The following is a 24,149-nucleotide window of genomic DNA, read 5'->3' on the forward strand; positions in this document are numbered from 1 at the left end:
ACACCACTTAATAGATTGCTTTGCTATTTGCTACCTTGAGATTTCACCGGAAATCTTTCCCCTCTTAACATTCCAACTTTGGGTCCACCCTTCCATCTTCATCTTTCCACAGCCTTTTCCCATGCAACTACAGGAGATGCAATATCCTTTTTCCATTGTTAAATGAAGCAGAACAGTCCTTTTACATGCACATCTGCAATTATTCAGAGGTCCCCTCCACATTGCAGAGCAGTCACCTGATCTATTTGTTTTCTCCAGAATACTTGCTTTTAATCTACATGCATGTGCAACCAAACTTCTATTTTGTCAGTAATTCTTCATCCTATTAATGTGTGCCCTCCTGCACAGCTTGAACAAGTCTCAAGGTTTAGGAGTGCACCCGTTGTAGACTGCAAGACTCAATACAGAATTCAGCTTGATACAATAAGATCCAAACTGGCCAGTTCTACAAGGTTACCCACCTGCAATATTAACTCAGTCTCTCTCCAAGGACATTACCCATTCTCACATTCCTCCCTCCCTACCCCCAAAATGCACATTTTGGTCCTGCATTTTAAAGCTTTTAGAGGCAGACATAGCACAGAAATAGACCCTTCAGCCCACCAACTATGCCAACCATCAACCACTTACTTCCTACATAAAATTCAATTCTCTGCACTCATGGCAATTCAGTGGCCATCTGACCCACCAACCCACATTTTTGGAATGAGGAAACCCATGCAGTCATGGCAAATGTGCAAACTCCACACACAAGGTCAGAGTGGTGGCTTTATACAAAAGCCATTACACAGAGATTGGCTTGCAATACTTAGAATGGAGGGGGAAAAAATGTAAAATGTAGGGAAGTTTTTTTTTGAAACTTTCAGCAAATAGTGATTAAGGAATGAAGGCAGCTAGGGAAATAACCAGATGGCTTTGTAAATGGAATCCTGCAATCAGCAAGCCTGGCCTCACCATATCCATCTCACCCACCTTTCAACTTGTTTTCCCAGTTCTGATAGTCTTCAAACCAGACATTAACCTCTTTCCACTGTTGCAGCCTGGCCTGTTAAGCATTTCCAGACTTTTCTATTTAGAATTTCTTACTGTGGGATTGTAGGGTTGTAAAGATGCATAAGCCAGTGGGAAGCTATTGGTCCCAAATGGTTAATAACATTCAAGAGATGACTGCAGACTATTTTCAAAAGATGGTCAATTCAACCCTGTTTGTAACAGGTTTTACCAGTTAGAGCAGATATGGGACAAAATGACTGCTGTAAACAAATCATGCTACATCTGTTAGGTTTACTGTTTAACTTTGTTTCAAATTCCAAGTACTTTCACATGAAAATCTTGAACAAAATGAAAAACTTTTACTGCAATTTCAATTACAGGCACAGTTTAAAGTGTTCCATTGAATTTATTTCTAGGTTTTTTTTAAAACATTTGGTAAGTGCCAACTGTCTGAATGTTGTAACCCAGGATGGAAGCAAAATGATTTTGCATTGAAGCCACATCATTGGTTATTGCATACAAGAGAAAGACATGCTAGCTGTGCAGGCTGCAGATAACCAGAGGAAATGTCTAGGAACATTCTTTGGGTAAACTGCTTCAGCAACTTGTCTAGCAATTGATTAACAAGGCAATTACAAGTCTATTGTACAAAGGGAGCAGAGCCTCTGAGCAATTGTAACTGTGCAGGAAATATAGCTCAGTTACCACAGAACTCAGAACATGGTTACAACTGTAAACCCTTAGAATAGGTGCTTACGATCAGGTGTTGACAGTTAGCATTTTATATAAATCGCTTCGATACAAATGAATCTCAATACAATAAATCTACAAGAGAATCAAGATGCTTAATGGAATGCAATTATACAAAAGCCATTACACTACCATTCACAGGAGCCCATTGCACTACTGCGAGATTGGCTTGCGATACTTAGAATGGAGAGAAAAATGTAAAGTGTAGAGAAGTTTTTTTTGAAACTATTTCAGCAAATAGTGATTAAGGATACAGAATAAAATGTTTACACAAACTAATTCATGCTTTGTATCAAATGTTCAAGTTAATGGAACTATGCAGAAAAGTTGTTTGACACTACGGTTACTTTTTATAATGAATTTATAACAATGTAGATACCCAAATGGTACCAAATCCCACCGTTTCCCCCAACCCCCGATCTTACAGTACATAAACCCACACTGTCATGAGGTGCTGGTGTTCATGGTCAAGTCAACACTAAACTCCTCCCATTGCCCTATTTCAGATACTAAGCATTACACAGCAAGTCAAAGGCTCAGACTAAAGTGTTTGAAAAGTAGCCATTCGGAAACCAGGGGAAGAGCAAGTCTCCATATACTGTGTAAAGAGTTTGATAAATGTTATTACGTCCAATACAGTACATGCGATAGTATGCTTTAGATCCCTACAACAACACACACTTGCGTCTCTTCTTATGTTTGACTTGTAATGCAGCCCGTGTGGCCATCTCAAAGACTTCCCGAACTCCTTCCTTTGTTTTGGCAGAGCACTCCATATAACCAAAAGCACTGATCTTGTTGGTCATATCCCTCCCTTCCTCCGGCTTTACAGGTTCCTGAGGGGACAAAATCATGAATTAACATGAACAGCCATAGTGAACAATCAACCTTAAGCACATCACTTCTGGGTCAAAGCTAATGCAAGCTCCTCACACTAATATTCACTTCACCACTAATGTGGCAGTACAAGGCCAAATGGTTAAACCTGCATGAGAAAGCTTTGCCCAAGTGAGATTTAGGAATTTGAAATGGAAAGTACCTTCTGTGCCGAACTGGAGGCATGCCAATAACATTGTAGGATGCAAGCTCCACCATGGCCATGGATGTAAACTTTGCTTTTAACTGGGTATTGCTGGACTGGAAGTTCATGCAGGTCAACCAACATGGATGATGGAACTTGGCACAAATCAAGATGGTCAAATGCAAGATGCAATCAAGATTTTATCCTAGTATTCTGCAACAGGCAAGATGCCAAGGATGCCATTCCTCACACACCAATGTAGTAATGAACTGCAGCTCAAAGGGCCCAGTGGTTATATCACATGAACTAACAGAGGGACTGGTAAGCATAAGTCAGTTAAAAATCAAATTGCCTCAAGACAGCAAATCTGACACAAAGCAGACTACTGGGAGAGTTGCCAGCATATCAGATTACAAAAACTAGATGCATTTCCTTGAACACCAAAAATAAGCCAGTTTTAGCTGGGAGGGCAAGTGCCTGCAGGCAAATACATACAAAGAGGGGTGGAGCAAACATCCTGCTATGTTAAAGTCTTAAAATAGCAATTCAGTTCAGCTGGAGCTCTGGAATTAAAAATGAAAGCAGTCTTGTCATTCAAACTTGTAAAATTTGTGATATCTACAAATGACCTGGATGAAAATGTAGATGGGTAGGTTAGTAAGTTGCAGACGATACGAAGATTGGTGTTGTGGATAGCATAGAAGACTGCCAAAGGATACACAGGATATAAATCAGCTGCAGATATGGGTGGAGAAATGGCAGATAGAGTTTAACCCAGCCAAATATGAAGTGTTACACTTGGAGATCAAATGCAAAAGGGACAGTACACTTCATGGCAAGATCTTTAAGTGTTGATTTACAGGGAGATCTTGAGGTCCAAGTCCATAGCTCCCTGGAAGTGGCCACGCAGGTTGATAGGGTGGTAAAGACAGCATATGTCATCCTTACCTTTATTAGATGAGGAATTGATTTCAAGAGTTGGGATGTTGCAGCTTTATGAAACACTAGTTAGGCTACATCTGGAGTACTGCATTCAATTCTGGTCACCCCATTACATGAAGGATGTGGAGCCTTTGGAGAGGGTGCAGAGGTTTACCAGGATGCTGCCTGCATTCAAGGGTATAGGATACAATGAGAGGTTGGACAAACTTGGGTTGTTTCTCTGGAGTGGCTGAGGGGAAGATCTGATAGAGGTTTAAGATTGAGAGGCATAGAGAGCAGATAGCCAGTATCTTTTTACCCAGGGTTGAAATGTCTAATACCACAGGGCATACATTTAAGGTGGTGGGGGGAGGAGTTCAAGACATGTGGGGCAAGTTTTTTTTAATATATACACATACAGTGGTGGTGCTTGGAATGCACTGCCAGGGGTGGTGGTGGAGGCAAATATGATAGTGTTCAAGAGGCTTAGATAGGCAAATGAATGTGCAGAAAGAGGGAGGGATATGGACATTGTGTAGGCAGAAGGGATTAGTTTAGTTGGGCATTTGATTACTAATTAGTTCAGCACATCACTCCTGTGCTGTACTGTTTTATTTCACTTGTTAGAAGCACAAGATTTGGTCATTCATCTTAATGTTAACAAATAGTTGCTTCAGAGTAATTTAGTGGCTAGAGACTAAAAAAAATGCAAGCCTCCACCTTTCCCCAAACCCAAAATTAAGCTTGTTAGGTCTGTCTTATAGACTTGAAGGTATTGAGAAAAGATGAAACAGCAACCATTGTCACATCTGTTGCAAGATAGGAGTTGAGATAAACAGAACTGGTGAAAGCTCAGATCAGCCAAAATTAAACAGTGCACAAAAGCCAACTTGGCAGATCAATGAGAAATTGTAAAATAATGGAACATGCCTTGCAGCACCTCTTCCAATCTCTGCTCATTTCCTTGCCCTTCCCATTTAATTCTTAACTGGCAAAAGATGGAGAACTAAGAGTTCTGCCTTTGAAGCATAAAATGCAGATTAGATTGATGTGTCCAGGCAGCTAACCACAAATTTTGCAATTCTTTAAATGTTCAAAGAAAAGGCAATGCAAATACTTGGTTTTAGCACTTCCTCCTTTGGATGTTTCATATAGCCACTGTGACTAATGTTTTGAACAAAGTCTGGAAAAAAGGCAAGTGGCAATTTGGTGCAAATGTTTTGGGAAGGACAGATGAATGCTAATAAATAGACCCCAGGGCTCAAATATAATTCCCTTAAAGGTATTTAAAAATGTTTTATATGGAAGTGTCATGAATTTGCAGAAAACCCAGAGCATCAAATATAGATTCACTTGAATGCCAGGAATAGGGTAAGCAGTTACAAAATACTGGAAACCTTTCTAATCAAATGGGACACCCCAGGAAAATGAAGTCAAAATGCTTATAGAACCAAAGCAGCAAATATTTTGCATCAACTTTTCAGCAAAATTCCAACACCACAAAGCTTTATAATCACAACTACAGGTGACATAACAGTAATAAACTAAAGTTGGATACCTACATACGATTCAGAATGATCAACTATGGACTGGGGTTTCAGCAAGACAGTAATTGACCTGACCTCTGGTCTACAGCACCATTTTGCTGAATTACTGAGAAAAAAATCCATATAGTTCAAATCATTAAGCCAGTCATCAAGTCTAACATATCTTGGGGTAGGTTTCAAGTTAGAAGGCTGGCAAATTTTCAGATTCCTAGCCCTGGATAGTAAAGGAACAGTTTCAGCTACACAATCAGATCTGTTAAGTAGGATCTAAATTGCCAACACTTGCACATACAAAGTTTTGAAAAGGAGCAACAGCTCTAAGCCACAATGGTTATTTCATCTAGCCTGCCACTGAGCCTTTTTCCAATTAGACTGGCTTAACATTGCAGAACTTATTAGGAAATGTGCAGTAGTTATTTTTAAACAAGCCTAATTCTTGTTCAGGAAAAGTGCAAGCCAAACAAGCAATTAGAAAGGCATTGGAAACACTGAAAAAAATCAACCCCATCACCTGATATGACAGATGAATGGCAGCCATTGAAAACTTAAAGCCATAGTTGAGATCAAGATTTGAAGTGCTCAAAATTACAGGTGCTACAAGCAGACAGAAGTCCACTTGGAGTTTGAAGTTAATTAGCAAAGTTATGCTCTAGAAACTGTTTGACTTTGCTGTGAAATCTTCATTTTAAATGTTAAAAGTATGAGGAAAAGAGAAACACCTTCAGAGCACTGAAGGCATAATGGGTTAAATGGCCTCAAGCTGTACTAATGAAGATAGTGCAAAGCTATTCAGCTTATTCCCTTTAATCAAAATATTGGAATATTTCTAGCTAGTACTATGGAACAAAGTGGTGCCGATGGTAATTTTTACTATTTGAACCAAGAGTGATTTATACCCTTATGATTTCTGTAGCAATTTAGATAAAATCTCAAATGCACCAAGAAAGCACCACATGGGCTTAGAAAAATGCCATTGCCTATAGATACTACAGCAGATTGCCACCTTCAATAAAACAAAGTGCATCAATAAATTGGTATTATACCTATTTTTATCTGCAGTGAAGTGGAGCCACTTCAATAATACTATTTTAGCACCATCTCTAGAGATAACAGGCAAATTCATCTCTGGAGCAATCTTCACACAAGCCAAGATCTCAAATCAGGTCCTGGAGAAAGGTGATCATTGCATTCTAGTGCCAAGCTTGAACATGATAGAAAGGCTGTCCTGCATTTATAATAGTTATTATGTAATTAGCTCAAATTTTCATACAAGGGTAGGGAGTAGTATAATGTCCTGAAAATTTGAGAACTGCAGAAGCTAGAAACAGGTTAAGAATATCTGTGGAATCAGTTAATGTTTAAAAAAAATGAAAAGCAACAATTGTGCAAAACTGATTGAAAGGCTGTACTGTGCAAGTTAGATGTTGTTCCTTAAACTTCTGGGGTCTATTTGAAATGTTGAGGGGAAGAAAGGTTAACTGGGAAGATTAAAATGTACTGAGCAAATAGTGCAGAATGGTGGTACCCTGCAGAGTTCTCCCCAAATGGCTTTGAGCAACAAAATTTTACTGAATGGAAAGGACTCATGGGAAGAGAAAAGTTACTGAGTAGGCAAGGAATGGATAGAACAAAAAATCTGACAGGGAGAGGATGGGGCTACTGAGAGGATATATTGCAGACATCATTCAGGCAAAGTGTTAATATGGGCAGTTAGAGAAAAAAAGTGAGGTTAGCTAAAGAAACAAAGGAACGCAATTTTGAAAATTAGAGCCAGCAGGTCAGAATAGGCTACAAGGGGAACAGGTCTTTTGGTCCACGTGCTGTAGAAAGTGCCAAATTAAATAAAATCTCTTGCCTGCACATGATCCATATCCCTCCATATTCATGTATGAAAGCCTCAAACATGACCATCATATCTACTTCCACCACTACCCCAGCAGCCTGTTCCAGGCACCTACCATTCTGAATCCTCCACTTGCCCACATCTCCTTTAAACTTCCCCATCCCAACTTAAATGCATGTCCTCTAGTATTTGACATTTCTACCTTGAGGAAAGAGACTGACTGTCCACCCCATCTAAGCCTCAATTATAAACTCTGGTCACCCCTCAATGTTCCTGAGAAAAACTCAAGTTTGGTCAACCTCTCCTTGCAGCTCATCCTCTAATCCAAGTAACATTTTGGTAAACTTAGTACCCTTTCCAAAGCCTCCATATCCTTCCTTTAACAAAGTGACCAGAGTTGTACACAATACTCCCAAGTGCAGCCTAACCAAAGTTTTATTAGCCGCAACATGACTTCCTTATTCTTGTACTCAATGCCCTGACCAATGAAGGCAAGCATGCCATGTGCCTTCTTTACCACCTTATCTACTTGAATCATTCAAGCTGTTATTTAGTACAAGATGCTGCCTTGTACATCAGTGCTTTTGATGTGCATTTAAAGTTTCCCACCCACAGTTGGAAAGATCAATCAGGTCCATCCCATTTCTTGCTGTTTCCTCTCAGATCCAAACCAAAAAGGTTCATCACCTTCCATTCAAAGGGAAATTTTGAACCCAGTCAAAATATCCTTCAACATTCCCTGTAACACCTTTCAATCATTACCATCCTTCCTCCCTCTTCTCCCCTCCAAACACAATGTTCTCAACTTTACAGATAATAAAAGCTGACATTTCCATTTAGTAAAAATATTGCTGCTTAAAGCAGTTTGGGAAACAATATCACTTCACGGAGTACCATTTTGCATTGTACATTGCAATTTTAATATTCCCCTCAATATGTCAAATGAACCCCAGAAGCACAAGGAATATCTGACAAGGTACAACCTTTCAAACAGTTTCACACAATTGCTCTCATTCTGCTAGAAATATGGCAACATCACCATTCATGTATGTTAATCTTTTCTGGTCACAATACCAATCATACTGTAGAGGACCCCTCAATTGAACTGCCTTTTATCCCAAGCCTTTCCCATTGCTTTTCCCTCCCTGGTTTTCTTGCCAAAAAACCTAAAGGTCAATCTTGATGATTCAACATGTGGGTTTCTTTCAAATTTTAGCATCTTCTGTATTTTATAATACCAAATCACATCAGCCAGACTAATGATGGGCCCTTGAGGGGATACTCATCTGATCACTGGTACAGCTTTCTAATTGTGTTCATCTCACTGAAACTTACAGCATTAACACAACAGGTTAAAATATTACCACATGAAACCAAATGGGAAGTCTAATAAAACAGGCCAAAGCAAATCCAAAATTAGACTGACTGATTAAGTTTCACTATAGTTATCCAACTCAATACAAAACACTGGTGACAAATACCTGTTTCATCTTGGCAAGTTCTTTCCGTGTGTTTTCATCATTTCTCAAGTCCTTCTTATTTCCAACTAGAATTATAGGCACACTGGGACAAAAGTGCTTCACTTCAGGTGTCCACTTCTCAGGAATATTTTCTGCATTGGAGGTTTAAAGAGAATAAGACAATTTGTTAATATAGTTGCCACATGATCTTTTGTATGTTGGCATTGTTACAAAATTGTTTTAATAATGAACTTACCCAAGCTGTCTGGACTATCAATTGAGAAACACATTAAAATAACATCAGTGTCTGGATAGGAGAGAGGTCGAAGTCTATCATAATCTTCTTGCCCAGCTGTATCCCAGAGTGCAAGTTCAACCTGCAACATAATGCAACTTACTAGCTGGAGCACAAAACAAGCCATTCTGTGCCATCAAGATCTTGACCAAAGCTGAAATTAAACCAACTCCATCCCACCTGATCAACAAACAATGCCAAGACTGACTCTTACTGACCATTGCTCTTTTAACAATCTTTTAGAATTTGTACAGTTCAGATGCCAATCTTATTAGCAAGATCCAATGCATCGTAGTTGGGAGCCAGATGTGTAGCATTCACATGCCAAAAATACTAATTATATCTCCTCTTGATGTTTAACAAACTAATTTTGGTTCAGAAAATGCATAGAAAACAAATCTGTAAGCTTTGTTTTACTACAGTTGCTGGCAATGAACCATTTAAAATCAATTCACGTGTGGGGATCAACAACTAAACTCACCTGTTTGCCATCCACTTCAATGTCTGCAATGTAGTTTTCAAAAACAGTTGGTACATACACCTCAGGAAATTGATCTTTACTGAAGACAATCAGAAGACATGTCTTGCCACAAGCACCATCTCCAACAATCACCAACTTTTTCCGAATTGCAGCCATCTCTGGAGGGAGAGCTCAAGTTAGTGATGAGGACAAAAGAACTGAAGTGTGCCACGTTAGGAGCAAGTACAAATGGTGAAATTTGGACCAAACTGAAGCCTTGTGACATGGGGAAGATAAAGAGTCAATTAACCTGTTTCAATGCAATAGAAAACATGTCATTATGTGTCAGTTCAAATCCCACCCATCTTCCATAGCAAGTTTTTACAAAATTAGGTGTTTCAATTGGAGACAGTCAAATGCATTTATTGGACAAAGATTCCTGGTGTCTGACTGGAAGTTAGATGCAGATGCTGGGCTTGGTTTGATGCTAATCATAGTTTGCCAATACTATTTATGGCTCCTTTCAACTACCCCCATCCCCCAAATCATCCCAATGTTTAAGCAATTAGGTACTCTGAAGCACATTCTTCCACTACTGGATATGGCAGTCAATTTACAAAAGTTCCATAAGCAACAAAATGCCTAGATTAATAAAGCTAGTCCATGTTGGCCAGTGGAACTCTACTGCACTGGTGAATAAAATATTTCATAAAGGCAAAATGAGGCACTGACCACCAAATGTTTATCCTACTAAGGTTATTAACCACAAGCAAGAGTATTACTTAGTGGTGATGGATTGAGAAGTGTTGCTACACAAGGGACCTGGATGTCATTGCACATCAGTAACTAAATACAAACATGCAAGTGTAGCAACTAAGGTGACAAATGGCACTGTATCCTCATTTGCACAAGTACAGGAGCAAGAATTTCTTGATAATAAATACAAGGCCTTCTGGGTAGTTTTGGCCTCCTTACCCAAGGATGTGCATGCCAGAGTCCATGCAGCAAGGATTCACCAGATTGATTCTTGGGGTAGCAGTATTATCACAAGTTGGGCCAAGCTAGGATTTAGTCACTGGAGTTTAGAATTAGAAGGGATGTCACTGAAGCATTCAAAATTCTGACAAGGCTTAACAGATTGTATTCAGAAAGGATCTTTCTTTTGCCTATGAGAGGTGGCTAGAACAAAAAAACATCAAGTATGAGGCATCAGCACGATTACTATGCATTCAAGAGCAGGGTCAAATAGCCTGCTTTCATTCAATGCAACAGCACAATGAAATGCCAAAATTCTGTGTGTCTGAAGCCGGACTTGAAGCCCAGTCAGTGCTTCCACTAGCCAAGGTAGTACTATAATCACTAAAGACCGCATCCAAGAAGTGGAAACCTTGAATGCTGGGTTCCCTGTGCATCTGCTGGAAGCTAGTCAAGGTTCATCACTAAATGCAATCTAATTACTATCCCCATTCTAATCTTATGGCCTTAAGGCTTTGAAGAATCAAAGGAAAGCTTGTGCTACCCACCACAAGATAGTCTATGCCTTTCAAAGTCCACAAGCCATGAAGTTTTCAGAATGTCTTTTGTAAATGGACAAAGTGAAAACATTGAAACTCAGAAGCATTGCATTCACAAAATGTGATTTTGGTCAAACAGTTGGCCTGTCCACGACTAGATAGCCCACAAGTATTAGAAATTAGTTTTTCTGCAATGCAATTGGCAATTATTCTACCAAATTTAAATGCTTAGTTAAACTGTGGGTGGTGGGGAAGAAATATTAAGCCTCTGACGGAGCCTACAGATTAGTCTGTATAACATGCCAAGCCCAAGGGTACAAGTACAAAAGTTCCCTTCTCACCACACCCACCAAGCTAGAATTCAAACCAAGAGTTAACAATGAAGTGTCTATTTGTCAAGTTACAGCTGTGAGTCAGAAATACCATTACTTATGGGTTTTGGTTTGGAACAAATGTGCTTCCTGTCAGGAGACAGGCCAGCCAAGCAGTGGAAGAGGGAGGATCACCCATAAGAAATAGCAACAGGAATACAACTTTTATACATTGGTAGCCCAGACAAACATCCAGGAAATAATTTAGCTGTGGCTGTGTTCAGTTTAGAAAAGGAAGAGGGTGAAGGAAAAGACTTTGTCCAGAGGGACTATTGCCAATTGTTCATTTGGAAATTGTTACACCCTTAAACCAATTTCAATAGAAGTACACACCACATGGCCAGCAATACAAAAGTCATTTAGACCTCAATCCACTCCAAGGTAAACAATAAAAAAAATCACCAAGTCATCTTTAATAGTTTGCCATGTGCTTGGCAACTGATAATAGAATACACCTAGGACTCATTCAGGTCAATGAAATTCAGCACTACTAGGGAGGTGGAGGGAAAAAATAAGAATCAATCTCAAGTCTTGCAGATAGAGCAAACCTCAGGTTACCCAGTGATACAATTTCTGAAAAGGCAACTCAAAGCAAAGTACAATTGGATTCAGCTGCTCCCAAACTTGAATAATGAAGATCCAGCTCAAAACCAGTTAAATGCCAATCAATTCATATTGAAATAACTAATTAGCATCCATCTGTCCATTAAAGCTACTTGAAAGTTATTCTTTAATGATAAACCAGCCACTGCTGGTTAATGCGAAATGATGCAATTTAGACAGTTAATCCACATATACAGTGGCATGCAAGTTTGGGCACCCCTGGTCAAAATTTGTTACTGTGAATAGCTGAGTAAATGACCTGATTTCCAAAAGGCATAAAGATGACATTTCTTTAATATTTTAAGATTACTTTATTTCCATCTTTTACAGTTTCAAAATAACAAAGGAAAAGGGCCTGAAGTTTGAGCACCCTGCATGGTCAGTGCTTAGTAACATCCCCTTTGGCAAGTATCACAGCTTGTAAACACTTTCTGTAGCCAGCTAATTTTTGTTTGGGGGGATTTTCACCAATTCTTCCTTGCAAAAGGCTTCTAGTTCTGAGAGATTCTTGGGCCATCTTGCATGCACGGCTCTTTTGAGGTCTATCCACACATTTTCGATGAAGTTTAGGTCAGGGGATTGAGGGCCATGGCAAAACTCTCAACTTGTGCCTCTTGAGGTAGTCCATTGTGGATTGAGGTGTTTAGGATTGTTATCCTGTTGTAAAAGCCATCCTCTTCAGCCTTTTTTTTAAAAAAACAGATGGTGTGATGAATTTGCTGGTATTTAATTGAATTCATTCTTGCCTCTACCAGAGGAATGTTCCCCATGCCACTGGCTGCAACATAAACCCAAAGCATGATCGATCCACCCCCATGCTTAACAGTTGGAGAGGTGTTCTTTTCATGACATTCTGCACCCTTTTTTCTCCAAACATACCTTTGTTCATTGTAGCCAAAGAGTTCTATTTTAACTTCATCAGTCCACAGGACTTGTTTCCAAAATGCATCAGGCTTGCCTAGATGTTCCTTTGCAAACTTATGCTGAATTTTGTGGTGAAGATGCAGGAAAGGTTTTCTTCTGATGACTCTTCCATGAAGGTCATATTTGTGCAGGTGTCACTGCACAGTAGAACAGTGCACCACCACTCCAGAGTCTGCTAAATCTTCCTGAAGGACTCTTGCAGGCAAACGGTGCCTTTCTAGCAATCCTACAAGCAGTTCTCTTGGAAAGTTTTCTTGGTCTTCCAGACCTCAACTGTTCCTGTTAACTGCCATTTCTTAATTACATTACAAACTGAGGAAGCAGCTACCTGAAAACACTGCTTTCTTATAGCCTTCTCCTGCTTTGTGGGCATCATTTATTTTAATTTTCAGAGTGCTAAGCAGCTGCTTCGAGGAGCCCATGGCTGCTGATTGTTGGGACAAGGTTTGAGGAGTCAGAGTATTTATAAAGCTTTGAAATTTGCATCACCTGGCCTTTCCTAACAATGACTGAAAAGCCATAGCCCTAACAAGCTAATGAAGGTCTGAGACCTCAGTAAAAGTTATGAGCTCAAATCTCTTGGGGTGCCCAAACTTTTGCATGGTGCTTTCCTTTTTTCACTAAAATTGTACAAAAATAATACACTAATCTTGCTTAAAATGTTGAAGAATGTTTCATCTTTAACTATGACTTTGAAATCAGTTCACCTTCTACTCACTTAACTATTCACAGTAACAAATTTTGACCCAAACTTTTGCATGCCACTGTACCTTTCTCATCAGTACAAAGCAGAAACTTGAGGGGTTGGTAATAGTAGCTCCACAACGAAAACTTCTTAAACATATCTAGAGCACAATGCAATTTACAGTCAAAGACTAGATCTAATGTTGGAAAAGTAAACCAAATTGGTTCTAAAACTACTGGTGATTCTGCTTTTTGACCCAGAAAACTCAAATGACAAATGCAAAGCAGACCTACAATTGGATTAGCTGATTTTAGTCAGATTAGCTACCAGAGATTAGCAAAACCAGTGATTCTGACACAATATCCTGGATGTAGCATATTTCAATGGGGCAATAACAATGAAATGTGGTGGCCAAAAGTATTTCCTGCATAACCTGCAGATAATACCTGCTGCAAAGTTTAAAAGTTTCCCCTTGACAGTAAGGCATAAAAATTGTCCATTTCAGTGTAGATAGTTTAATTATATCATGCAGCTAGCTAGGCAACTGCAAAATTTTCCAAGTCTTACAGTAAAGCCTTCTGCTGACTGAAAGTTTGTTTTGGATCAGTGTTTCAACCATCCCAATTCTGCACTATGAAGACTCGCTCACTGCCAGCCATATTTTATACAGATAGAATCCAAAATTTTACACTGTTGGTATAGGGGAATTGATGGAGATCTTCCTGTGTGCAATGTGCTGAATTTGAAAATTTCTCAACTCAAATTGCCATTCCACAAGGAATCCAAAAGCCAAGTGCAGGCAGGTGTTTCTTCCATTTTCCTCCTCCCTCAATGTTTGCACTTTAATTCTTTGGTCCTTGTAGAGCACAGCTCAAGTGAGCAAACTTGCATCATCAAAAAGACGAGGTCAAAATTCAAGGGAATTTTTTGGGCAGTGAAAGCTGTGGCAAAGCATACAGATGGAAAACTGACAAGGCAAAGCAGGTCATCTGTTCTGCCATTTAAGATCATTACTGATCTACTGGAACACCATTTTCCTGCACTGACCCCATCTCTTTCAATTACTTTATCATGGTTTTACCAATTTCTGATAGCTAATCAGACTAAAATCAGCTGATCCAATCATGGGTGTGCTTTGCATTTGTCACATTTTATTTCTGTTGAGTTGTATGGGTCAATGAACCCAATGATTGAGCTTCCACTGCACCAAGGTAAAGAATTCAAGATTTGCCACTCACCAAGTGAAGAAATTTCTTCAAAGTGGCCAATCCCTTCAGAATATTTGCTGGTTCTACCAGGAGAAACATCCTCCCTGCATCCAACTTGTCAAGATTATAGAAGTTTGATCTAAGATTTTTCTAATTAGCAATATCATATAGACATCAACTCTTTATCATGCCATGGGCAAGGTGCTGTCAACCTCCAATTCCTGCTTCTGGCAGGACTCATTACACCAGTGGAGCTTTCAACAGCTTGAAGGCAAAGCAAATTTAGCCCAAATATCTTATTTATTGAACCTCAGAAGGAAATGAAATTTTATTTAGAGATTTGTAAAGTCCTTCAGAATCCTATTATAATGAAAACTACATAAATTCAAGCCTGCCAAACTGGATATAAAAGACAAATATTGACAGCCAGACCAGAAATGTAAATAGTATATAACAAATAGCATCTTTGGTACCAGTGCACTATTAGGCCAGAACACGTAGGAAAGTACAAACAATTCTGCAGAGAACAGCAGGTATCTTCACATATCCTCCCCACCAGCCCCCTTTTGCCCCACCACCAATTGTCAGGAAGTTTCGATTAGCCATTCAGTGTCCTGACATTGGACTCCACTAATAGTCCCCCAGAATTGACACTGCCAGGAGAGGGGGGTGTAAAGAAAATCTATTCACTTAACTTCAAGTTAAACCCAACCCAAAATCAGTCATTTAAATGCCAAGGAATGGTTTGAAAAATGAGTTTAATCAAAGAAACTTTTAAATAAATTTCAGCGATTTTTGACAGTTTGTGCATGCCAGGAATATCCAGAAGCAGAGAAGTGGTCAAGCAAAGTGTTTCAGCTGTTTTGCTGGCAGAGTTCGTTCAGGACACCAACCGATGGCATTTCATTACACCAAAGGCCTTGTCAACAGCAAATAAGCTTAAGCTAATATCTTTCATTGCAATAAGTTAGGTTGCAGTATATACAAAAATCAAGGATTTGCTTAGAATGTAGGTGCACTATAGACCAAGAAGATTCCTATTTCCCCAATTAATGGGCTGTGATCTCAGAATCAATTTATCACCACTGACATGAAATTTGTTGTTTTATGGCAGCAGTACAGTGTAAAAACATAAGACAAAACAGTAGTGGGGATTCTGCAATTTACTTGATATCTGTCCATCTCTTACTATTGGCCATGTCAACAATTCTTAATTTCACAGAAGAGAAAACAGGCTGACTCAAAAGCAAACACTGGAAGTAGCTGGTAACTTCATTGGTCTACCCATTGTTGTCTAGGTAACAAGAGTATCATTTCCAAGTGATAAATCTTGGGCTATAATAGTTGACAAATTTAACTGCCACAGCACATGATGGTATCAAATGAGAAAATTCAGTTAAAACAATGTAATTTAATCAAACTTGTGTTAACCCAAAGCATTAATACAGTGAATACTTACCATCACTAGCAAAAATAATTATAGAGGAATCTACTTTCTGCAAATGCTGAACAGTTACCAGGGAGCCTAAAATGGTAGGTTAATTTATTAGCCAGTACAATGTTACAAGGGACCTAATAACTCCAACTGAGTAATATTCCCCATCCTGGAATAGATGGAAGACAATTATGTACCAGAGACAAAAGTGCTAAACAATCATCTTCACATCACTCCCTTTCTACTAGTTTGGGAGCTGGCATTGGAAGCAATGGATGCAAACTATGCAGCAATGGAACTTTACCTTGGATCAAAATTTATGTGCCACCCAGGGTGAATTAGGTTACTATTTTTGACGAGATTAAGCAAATTGCAAGAAAACAGAAGGAAATTAATCTTCCTTAACATGCAGCAGAAAACTGCATGTCATGGATGTGCATCTCAGTTATTAACTCATGAAGGACTGAAATCCATTCAGGAGAAAAGTTACTCCAGTTCAATGATAAAACAGCATTTACTGGAGATAAAAGACTATGCCAATTGGATGGATGTAGGTTCTAATACTATTAAAAGTCCAAACAAGCAGTGAACTCCAGTAGAAAAGTACTTCATGAACAGAAAGGAATTACTCCAATATTATCTTAAAGTTATAGTAACTATTACTGGGAGAGAAGTGCCATGTTGAAATGCAGTTTCATAATGGGAAGGATGGACTGAAATTAGTTGAAGTGAATTGACCAAACAGCTTACAGAGCTGCTCAGTATGAAGTGATAAGAACAATGTCACACCTTTACAGTAGCCTCAATATAAACTCAAAGCAGGCAACTTTAAAAAAATATTGCTTTCAAAGCAGCTACACCAAATACAGCTCAAAATTACGTAATTGCACAGCCATTCAGAAGCATGCAATTACTGCAGAAATCACAGGTCCAAATAACCAAGGTATCACAGCAGCTTAATGCACCCATCACTCATCCCCTCCAATGGCAAAACTACTGGAACTAAGCCAATATACACAGTTCCAAAGGGCACAGCTGCAATCAAACTTTAGATGCCATCTGGAAAGTAAAGACAACAGCAGCATTTGAGAGAAAAGTCTAGGATTGCACTTTAGCATATATCCCAAGTACGAGATTTCATACCTAGCCTCAAAGGTTGGCATTGGGTGAGGAAAGAAAACCTCAAATGTGCTTACATAGCAAACAGGGTCCTTGGCTTATTCTCTGATCACAATGTGATCAAATACTAAACCATCACATCTCTGGCTGCCTACTTGTAAATAACAATCTCAGCTGTCTGAAAATCTAGTTTGAAATGCAAATTAGTTATTGTTCTGTAACTCCACCCATTCTTCTGTCCAAATTCCACTCTTATCCACATTGGGCATCTTCTAGCTTTAATTTCTCATCTTTAAAGAACCCAATTAGAACACCAAAGGCACCCTGTACATCATACTGTATTTGCATCTCAGTCTACTTCTCACTGTGCATATGGATGCTTACAACTTCAGAATTAAGTTGCTTGTAAATCCTTAATTTCACCACAACTTGAATACTTCAGATTTTTCTTCTCTGCCACCCTCAACTCCTCCCCCCTTCCCCCCCCCCCCCACATACCCATGCCTTCCAACTCCATTCTGTAGGGATCAAATAAAATTGACAGCACCATTAAATCTCTCAAGTCTTTCAAATATTCCCAACCCTTGTCACATTCTTTGTGAAATTCAAGCTTTTCTTTCAAGGCATTACAAGAAACTCAATGTACACAGATCTGATAAAGATGTTTTAATTTCAGGGTGGACAATAATAGAACTAGCTAATACCAGATAAACCCTCATACAACTATTTTCTGACAAATAACTGGGATTCAATTTAAGTCATTCTCTAAGAAAGCTACTGTATTAACCAAACTCTGGGAACAGTTCAGGTAGTATCTGGTGGACAAGCAGTTATGGTTCATGAAAGGCAAACCTAAATTAGCCATTGCTCCATAACTGTTGCCCTTATTTAAGCATTTCCAACATTTTATTCCTGAAAAGGAAAGGGCTACAGCAATAAACCACCATACTAAAAACAATAAACTAAGATGGAAGCAAATTCAAGTGGTGCTGTATTTTCAGTTAAAACTGAGAGTGAAGCACTATTAGAAAGGTTTTGATTTCACTACAAAAACTAATTAGCCTAAAGAAATTTCTGGATTTTGAAAGCATAGTATGGTTCATGCAACCCTGAATGGAGCCAAATTAGCTCAAGGTCAAGCATAGGAGACAGGTCCTATTGATGCAGGGTCATTCCATGGCAAATGGTGGTAGCCAAGCAAGATCCTGATGCAGAAAGTTCTGCCTCTCAGCCAGGAAATACCATGCAAAAATCCATTAACCACAATCCAAACATCAGAAGACACCAATTTGCCATTACCAGGCAGGTGGCTGATGACAAGATTTGGTGTGGTTCTGGGCCAGGCTGCAGGCATCAACTGGCATTGCTGCATAGGGTGATTGGTGGTAGTAGGTAGGGAGAAACTTCACCTGCAGCAAGTAGAATTTGAGGGGAAAGGAATAAATGGGAAGGAGCTAAGTATAGAGCAAGATTGGGTTTGCACTGTGCCCACAATGTTTGCCATGTGCAACAGACCTTGGTTTCTACCTCCTATGGACCAAACCCTCACTGTCAAAACCATTTGACAGCTGATATGCAATTGTCAACCATGCAAAATAAATTCACATCTTCCACTCAATTGGAAGAGATCCTCAACTGAAGGAATGCCCAAGACTACTTTTGCTGGTACAAAACATTTATGCAAAATTTAACAGGTTGTATTCAAGTGCAAGTCTTCCTACTACTCAGGAAGCGGGGATTGGATACCAAATGAAATCAACTGTAATCAGGGACTGGAGATTTTTTCCTTCCCCACCCAAAATGCAGGAATTATTACAATTTTACCAAGATGATCTTTCTGAACCAGTTGATCAGAAACCAAGGCCACTGAAAATAAAACTTTAGTAAATTTCCAGAGTGGCAAAAGCTTTAAAGAAAGTCAGACAGACCATTTCCTCCAACAAAGCTGGGGAATTCCAGAAGACCAACACCAACTCCACCCAATTTGTAACTGAGCAAAGTTACTGGACAACTGCCATTTCTATTTCAAAGCAAATTCAGTGCAGACTTGCAAGACAAAGCTAAAAGGAACTAGACTATACACAAAAATTATAGAACAATTCTAACAGCACCATTTTCCTTTCTATTCTCTTCTCCCCTCCACCCCACACCCCCCCCAAAAGAATTTCTTGCAGTAGGACTGAAACACAATTAAGGCAACTCCCAATTCTCCACTGATACCATCTGTCAAGAACTACGAGCAAGCAATCCATTTCCATAGGATACAAGAAAACACCTCCCAATCATCTGCTTTCCACCTTTAATGTTAAGCTATGGTTCTTAATTTACATTAAACATTCATAACAGCAAAGTACTGGAGGGTATCCAAAGTATAGTGAAAGAGAAAGAACATGAAAACAGAATCAGTATTCAAGAGTAGCACATATGGTGGTCTAACAGATTTATGATCCACGTTTATATTTAGTTAAAATAAAATTATCATGTAGGATTTAAGAACCCTTGGACCCTTCAGGAGGAAGACTATCTGCTGCACATCCAGTCAGCCTACTCCAAGCTTAATTGCACATGGAACTAAAGTGATCAAAGTCTTCAAGTGGATAGCACAAAAATGCTGTGCCACTCAGATTCCATAAAACTGGGCTCATGAATAGCTGTCACTATTTGAGGGGACAAGCATGGATCAGAGAATGAGGGTATAAAAGGAGGTTAAAGGATAGAAAGGACTCGAAGGCAAGTCAGATTAAGGCCTGTAGAAATTTAAGGATAGTTTACATTTTAACACTAGGGACAGTCACTACAAGGCATGATAGTCATTTGTAGATCAACATTATCTACTACTAATTACTACACAAGGGAAATTTTGATAAAGACTGATTATATTGCAGTAGGCTGCCAAAAACATGGTTTTAGCTCAAGTTAACAATGAATAGTTAAACATATCAAATTGGTGACCTCATTGTTAGCTTACTGCAATTGTAAGCAGCCTGTTATACCAATGATCTCCATTCTGTGACCCAAATGTTTGAGTCTAAGCATTAAGTACACTTGCATTTAACAGTGCTGTTGGCCTAATTTGTTCCCCCTATCCTGGATGTGGACAATTACTTTGATAAAATTACCCAATGTCAAATACAATGATAAAATTTAATATTCTCCCATGTTGATGCATCAAAGATGGATCACCTGCAAGGCAAAATTTAAAATATGAATTGCAAATGACAGTAGGCAAAAGAATTAACCCAAAAATGCTGTAGACAAATTGCTCATGAACATCTGAAATTTCAAATTTCCACTGCACAAGCAAATATCAAATATAAAATTTATAAATCCTTCTCCCCAACTGTCTCATACACACCTGCAAATTGGCAGCTTAAAATGCTGCTTAAAACAGATCAAACATCATTCATCTAAGTGTATACACCTGTCAATGTTTTACAAGCATCAGAATATAGGACTTGTTAAATGATGTAATGTAGATGGAATTTTGGGTAACTAGTAACTAATTTGAAAGCACATGCAGCAGATGATCATGCAGTGTGAAGATACGGGGAGAGGGGAGAAGAGAAGAGGAGGGAGAGAAAACAAGCAGAATCGTTTTGTGTTTCTGAACAACACTGTCTCAAATTCTTTCACCAGCCACCCTCCTCCCCCCACGTACCAAACACCACCTCGATGTCAGAAGGAATTTTCTGCCCTGAGGGCTTTACCACTTTCCCTACTAATCCAACTCTGGAAGGCAGCAAGCATCAGTCCTATTATCTAGAGATCAACTGCTGTGAACAAGCCCAGACTAATTTTCTGGGTTATTCAAACACATCACAAGATAGCCCAATCATCCTTTCAGCAAATATATTCAGCAGTTCCTCACATACCCTATCTAACATTAGGCAAAGACTTAAATGAACTTGAACTGTACTGGTCTGAAAAATAATTTAGAAGGTAGATTGTGCAAGAGATTTTATACAGGCTAAAACTACACAATTAAACCCCTTTGAAATAATAGGTCAGCCAGACAAAAAACATGCTAATATAAACAGCTTGCATTTATATTGGACTCGAGCAACAAAATATCCTAAAGCACTTTAGAGGCATTACCAAAAATGTTTAAAGCTAAAGATGTTAGAAGTACCTAAAACTCAGACAAAGGTGAACTTTAAAGGAGGCTCTATGAACAGAGGCAGGGAAGGAAATCATATACTGAAGCCGGAGGGAATGGGGTGGATTTTTTTCCCCCAAAAAGAAAGACCAAAGCTTGCAATTTCTCAGGACATTCCACAGCACTGCACCAATGGAGTTCTTTAGAATCACAGTCACTGGTGGAATGGCATATGAAGTAGCAATGATTCACATCCAAGCATACATCACTTAGAGTGAATGTCTGCCAATAAACAAACTGCCCTCACCGAACATTCACATACATTCAACTTTTGGATCACAACTTGATTTCACTCATTTCAAATGTTCTTTGAAGATTAATAAGCTTTGAAGTTTTAAATTCTACTTCTCCCACCTTACCAACTTTTGCCATCTGCCAATGTCCTCTCACCTCTCCCAACCACTCATTTCTACCCTGATCAAAAGCCCGCTCATTTCCCCACTTACTGCAGACACCCACTACCACCATCCAGCTCATCCACACTACCTGCCCTTCAACAGTCACTAACCCCATTACTTCTTCCACCACTTTAACCTTCATGAGCTCAAATGTTTGCCTGCCCCATTTCCAACCCATTCAACCATCAACCCATTCTTTTCCCATTTATTAATCTGAATCTACTACAATCAACATGCACTACCCCTCCCACACCATTGGTCTACAAGCATCTCTTCCACATTTAAATTTAGCAGTAACTTACCATTTCCCCAAATTCTGTATCTGACCTGCTTTCCCATAAAGCCATCCCACCAGTCTACTCAATGTTCACTATCCAACAGAGCAACAAACTTCACTTCCCCACAACTACCCATCACACCAAATTTTACTGACAAGGACATTCGTTTAATGCTCCTGAACCTTTAGAATTCACTACCCCAAGTAGTGACAAGCAGGGTCACTGAAAGTATTCAAGGCAGAGATTGGCTGGTATTTAATCCACAATGGGTACAGGGAGAGAGGAGGAATGGGGTGTCCAAAATTTGATCAGCCAAGGTTTCTGGAATGACCAAACAGGCTCAAGGGGTCAACTGCCCAACTCCAATTTACATTCTTACAGCTGAAAGCACATCCACATTCCACACCCTTTCGCCCCCACACACATACACCAATCACTACCAACCCACAGCAGTCTGGCCTGCTTCTTTTCCACCCCTCAACCTCCCACCCCAACCTTGCACACCTTCTTACCACCATGCCAGATCACCAATAGTCATTATTTCACCCCCCCTCCCCACCACCCACACATTCCCCTATCACAGCCCAATGCATTATCCCTCTGCTGAGGGCTCCCACTACTTATATCACCTTCCCCTACTCCACCCAACGGGCCACCACCCCACCCGCCAAACGACCCCCACCTCCACTTTACCCCCTACCCACCGGCCCGACCACTCGCCCAAGCTGCGGTGGTGCTGCTCACCGCCAGCCCCAGAGCAGTGGAGGGAGCAGGAATCCGCCCAGCCCGCCGCTACCACCGCCACCGCCGCCCGCTCTCTCCCTCCGGCCTCTACCCGCTGCGAACAGCGCCGAGTCGGCCAGCAGCCTGGCCACGACCCAGGTCTGGGCGTGGCGGCCAACCAGCGGTCGCTACAAGATAAAAAAAAACCGCCGGTCTCGGCGACACCTTTCGCAAACGGCAGCGCGCCTCGGCGGCCCCGGACCCTCCGACCTCACCTGTTCCGAGCGCTCAACTCAATGCCGGACCCGGTGAACGCGCGGCCTCCACCTCAGCTCCGCTCGGTAAAGAGAAGGAGGGGGAAGACAGGGAGGGGGGGCGGTTAATGAGCAATTGCCCACACCCCTCCCCCACGTGACATTACCTCACGTGACTTTCCCCACTAGGAATCACGGGACAATCCATACGAATTGAGCATCTCCCGCTTTGCCTCTTAAAGGGGCCCTCCCCCATGGAAAGGGCAGGCCATTCAGCCCGTCGAATCTGTTCCCCATTCAACTCATTGTCATCAAACGAAAGCGAAGTAAGAGATATTCTGCGTATAAAGGTGAACCGGTGGATGTACTGAACTTTCCTGGGCATTTGAGAAGGAGATGCATCAAAGGCTATTCTGGAAAACAGAAGTTCAGGCTGTAGAAGGTAAGGCGTTGGGTGAATACAGGAATGGCTCAGAGGAAACAGAGAAGACATACGTGGTCTTTTTCTGATGGGCCAGATGTAATGTATGACGTTCGGTAAGAATCAGGTTTTCTGACAGTCAGACAGCGGATTATTGGATTTTTATTGTAAATAGTGAAAAGTTGCAGAGCTCTGAGACACAGGGGTATCTGGATGGCCTAGGGCATGATTTTCAAAAAAATATGCAGGTACTACAAATAATTAGAAAAGCTAATAGAATGTTATTGTTTAATTCGAAGCATGGAGTTTATGCTTCAGTGTAACGGGCATTGTGAGACCATATGAGAGTATTGTTAACAGTATTGGTCTTATTTAAGGGAGAACGTTAAGAGGGAGCATTTACTAGACCAATTCCTGGAAATAGATGGGTTGGACAGGGTAGGCTTATATTCAGTGGAGTTCGAAAGAGTGAGCAGTGACTTGACTGAAACATATATGATCCTGAGGGTTGATGTTGAGAAGACATGTGGGAGAATCTAGAACAGGGATCACTGTTTAAAAATAAAGGGTCACTCAAATAACGAAAAAGAAAATGTGATTCGTTTTTCCTCAGAGGGTCTTGAGTTTTTGCAACTCTCTTCCTTTAAGGGCAGTGCCAGCAGTATCATTGACTATTTTTAAGGCAGAGGTAAATAGATACTTGATAAGCAAAGGGGTGAAAGCTTATCTGGGTTGGACAGCAATATGTTGAGGTTACGATCAGCCTTAAA

General features: G+C 40.1%; 1 protein-coding gene across 1 annotated transcript; it reads right to left on the minus strand.

Moving 5' to 3' along the window:
• Positions 1-1,264: 1,264 nt before the first annotated feature.
• rhocb (ras homolog family member Cb) lies at positions 1,265-23,144 on the minus strand. The gene is made up of 5 exons (XM_052034453.1): positions 22,980-23,144; positions 9,312-9,469; positions 8,792-8,912; positions 8,557-8,687; positions 1,265-2,579 (listed from the first exon to the last, which is right to left on the minus strand). Exons 2-5 carry the CDS (start codon positions 9,465-9,467, stop codon positions 2,409-2,411), a joined length of 579 nt encoding a protein of 192 aa, XP_051890413.1. The 5' UTR covers positions 9,468-9,469; positions 22,980-23,144; the 3' UTR covers positions 1,265-2,408.
• Positions 23,145-24,149: the final 1,005 nt, after the last annotated feature.

This window comes from Pristis pectinata, chromosome 20, assembly GCF_009764475.1.
Source record: "Pristis pectinata isolate sPriPec2 chromosome 20, sPriPec2.1.pri, whole genome shotgun sequence".
Taxonomy (NCBI): Eukaryota; Metazoa; Chordata; class Chondrichthyes; order Rhinopristiformes; family Pristidae; genus Pristis; species Pristis pectinata.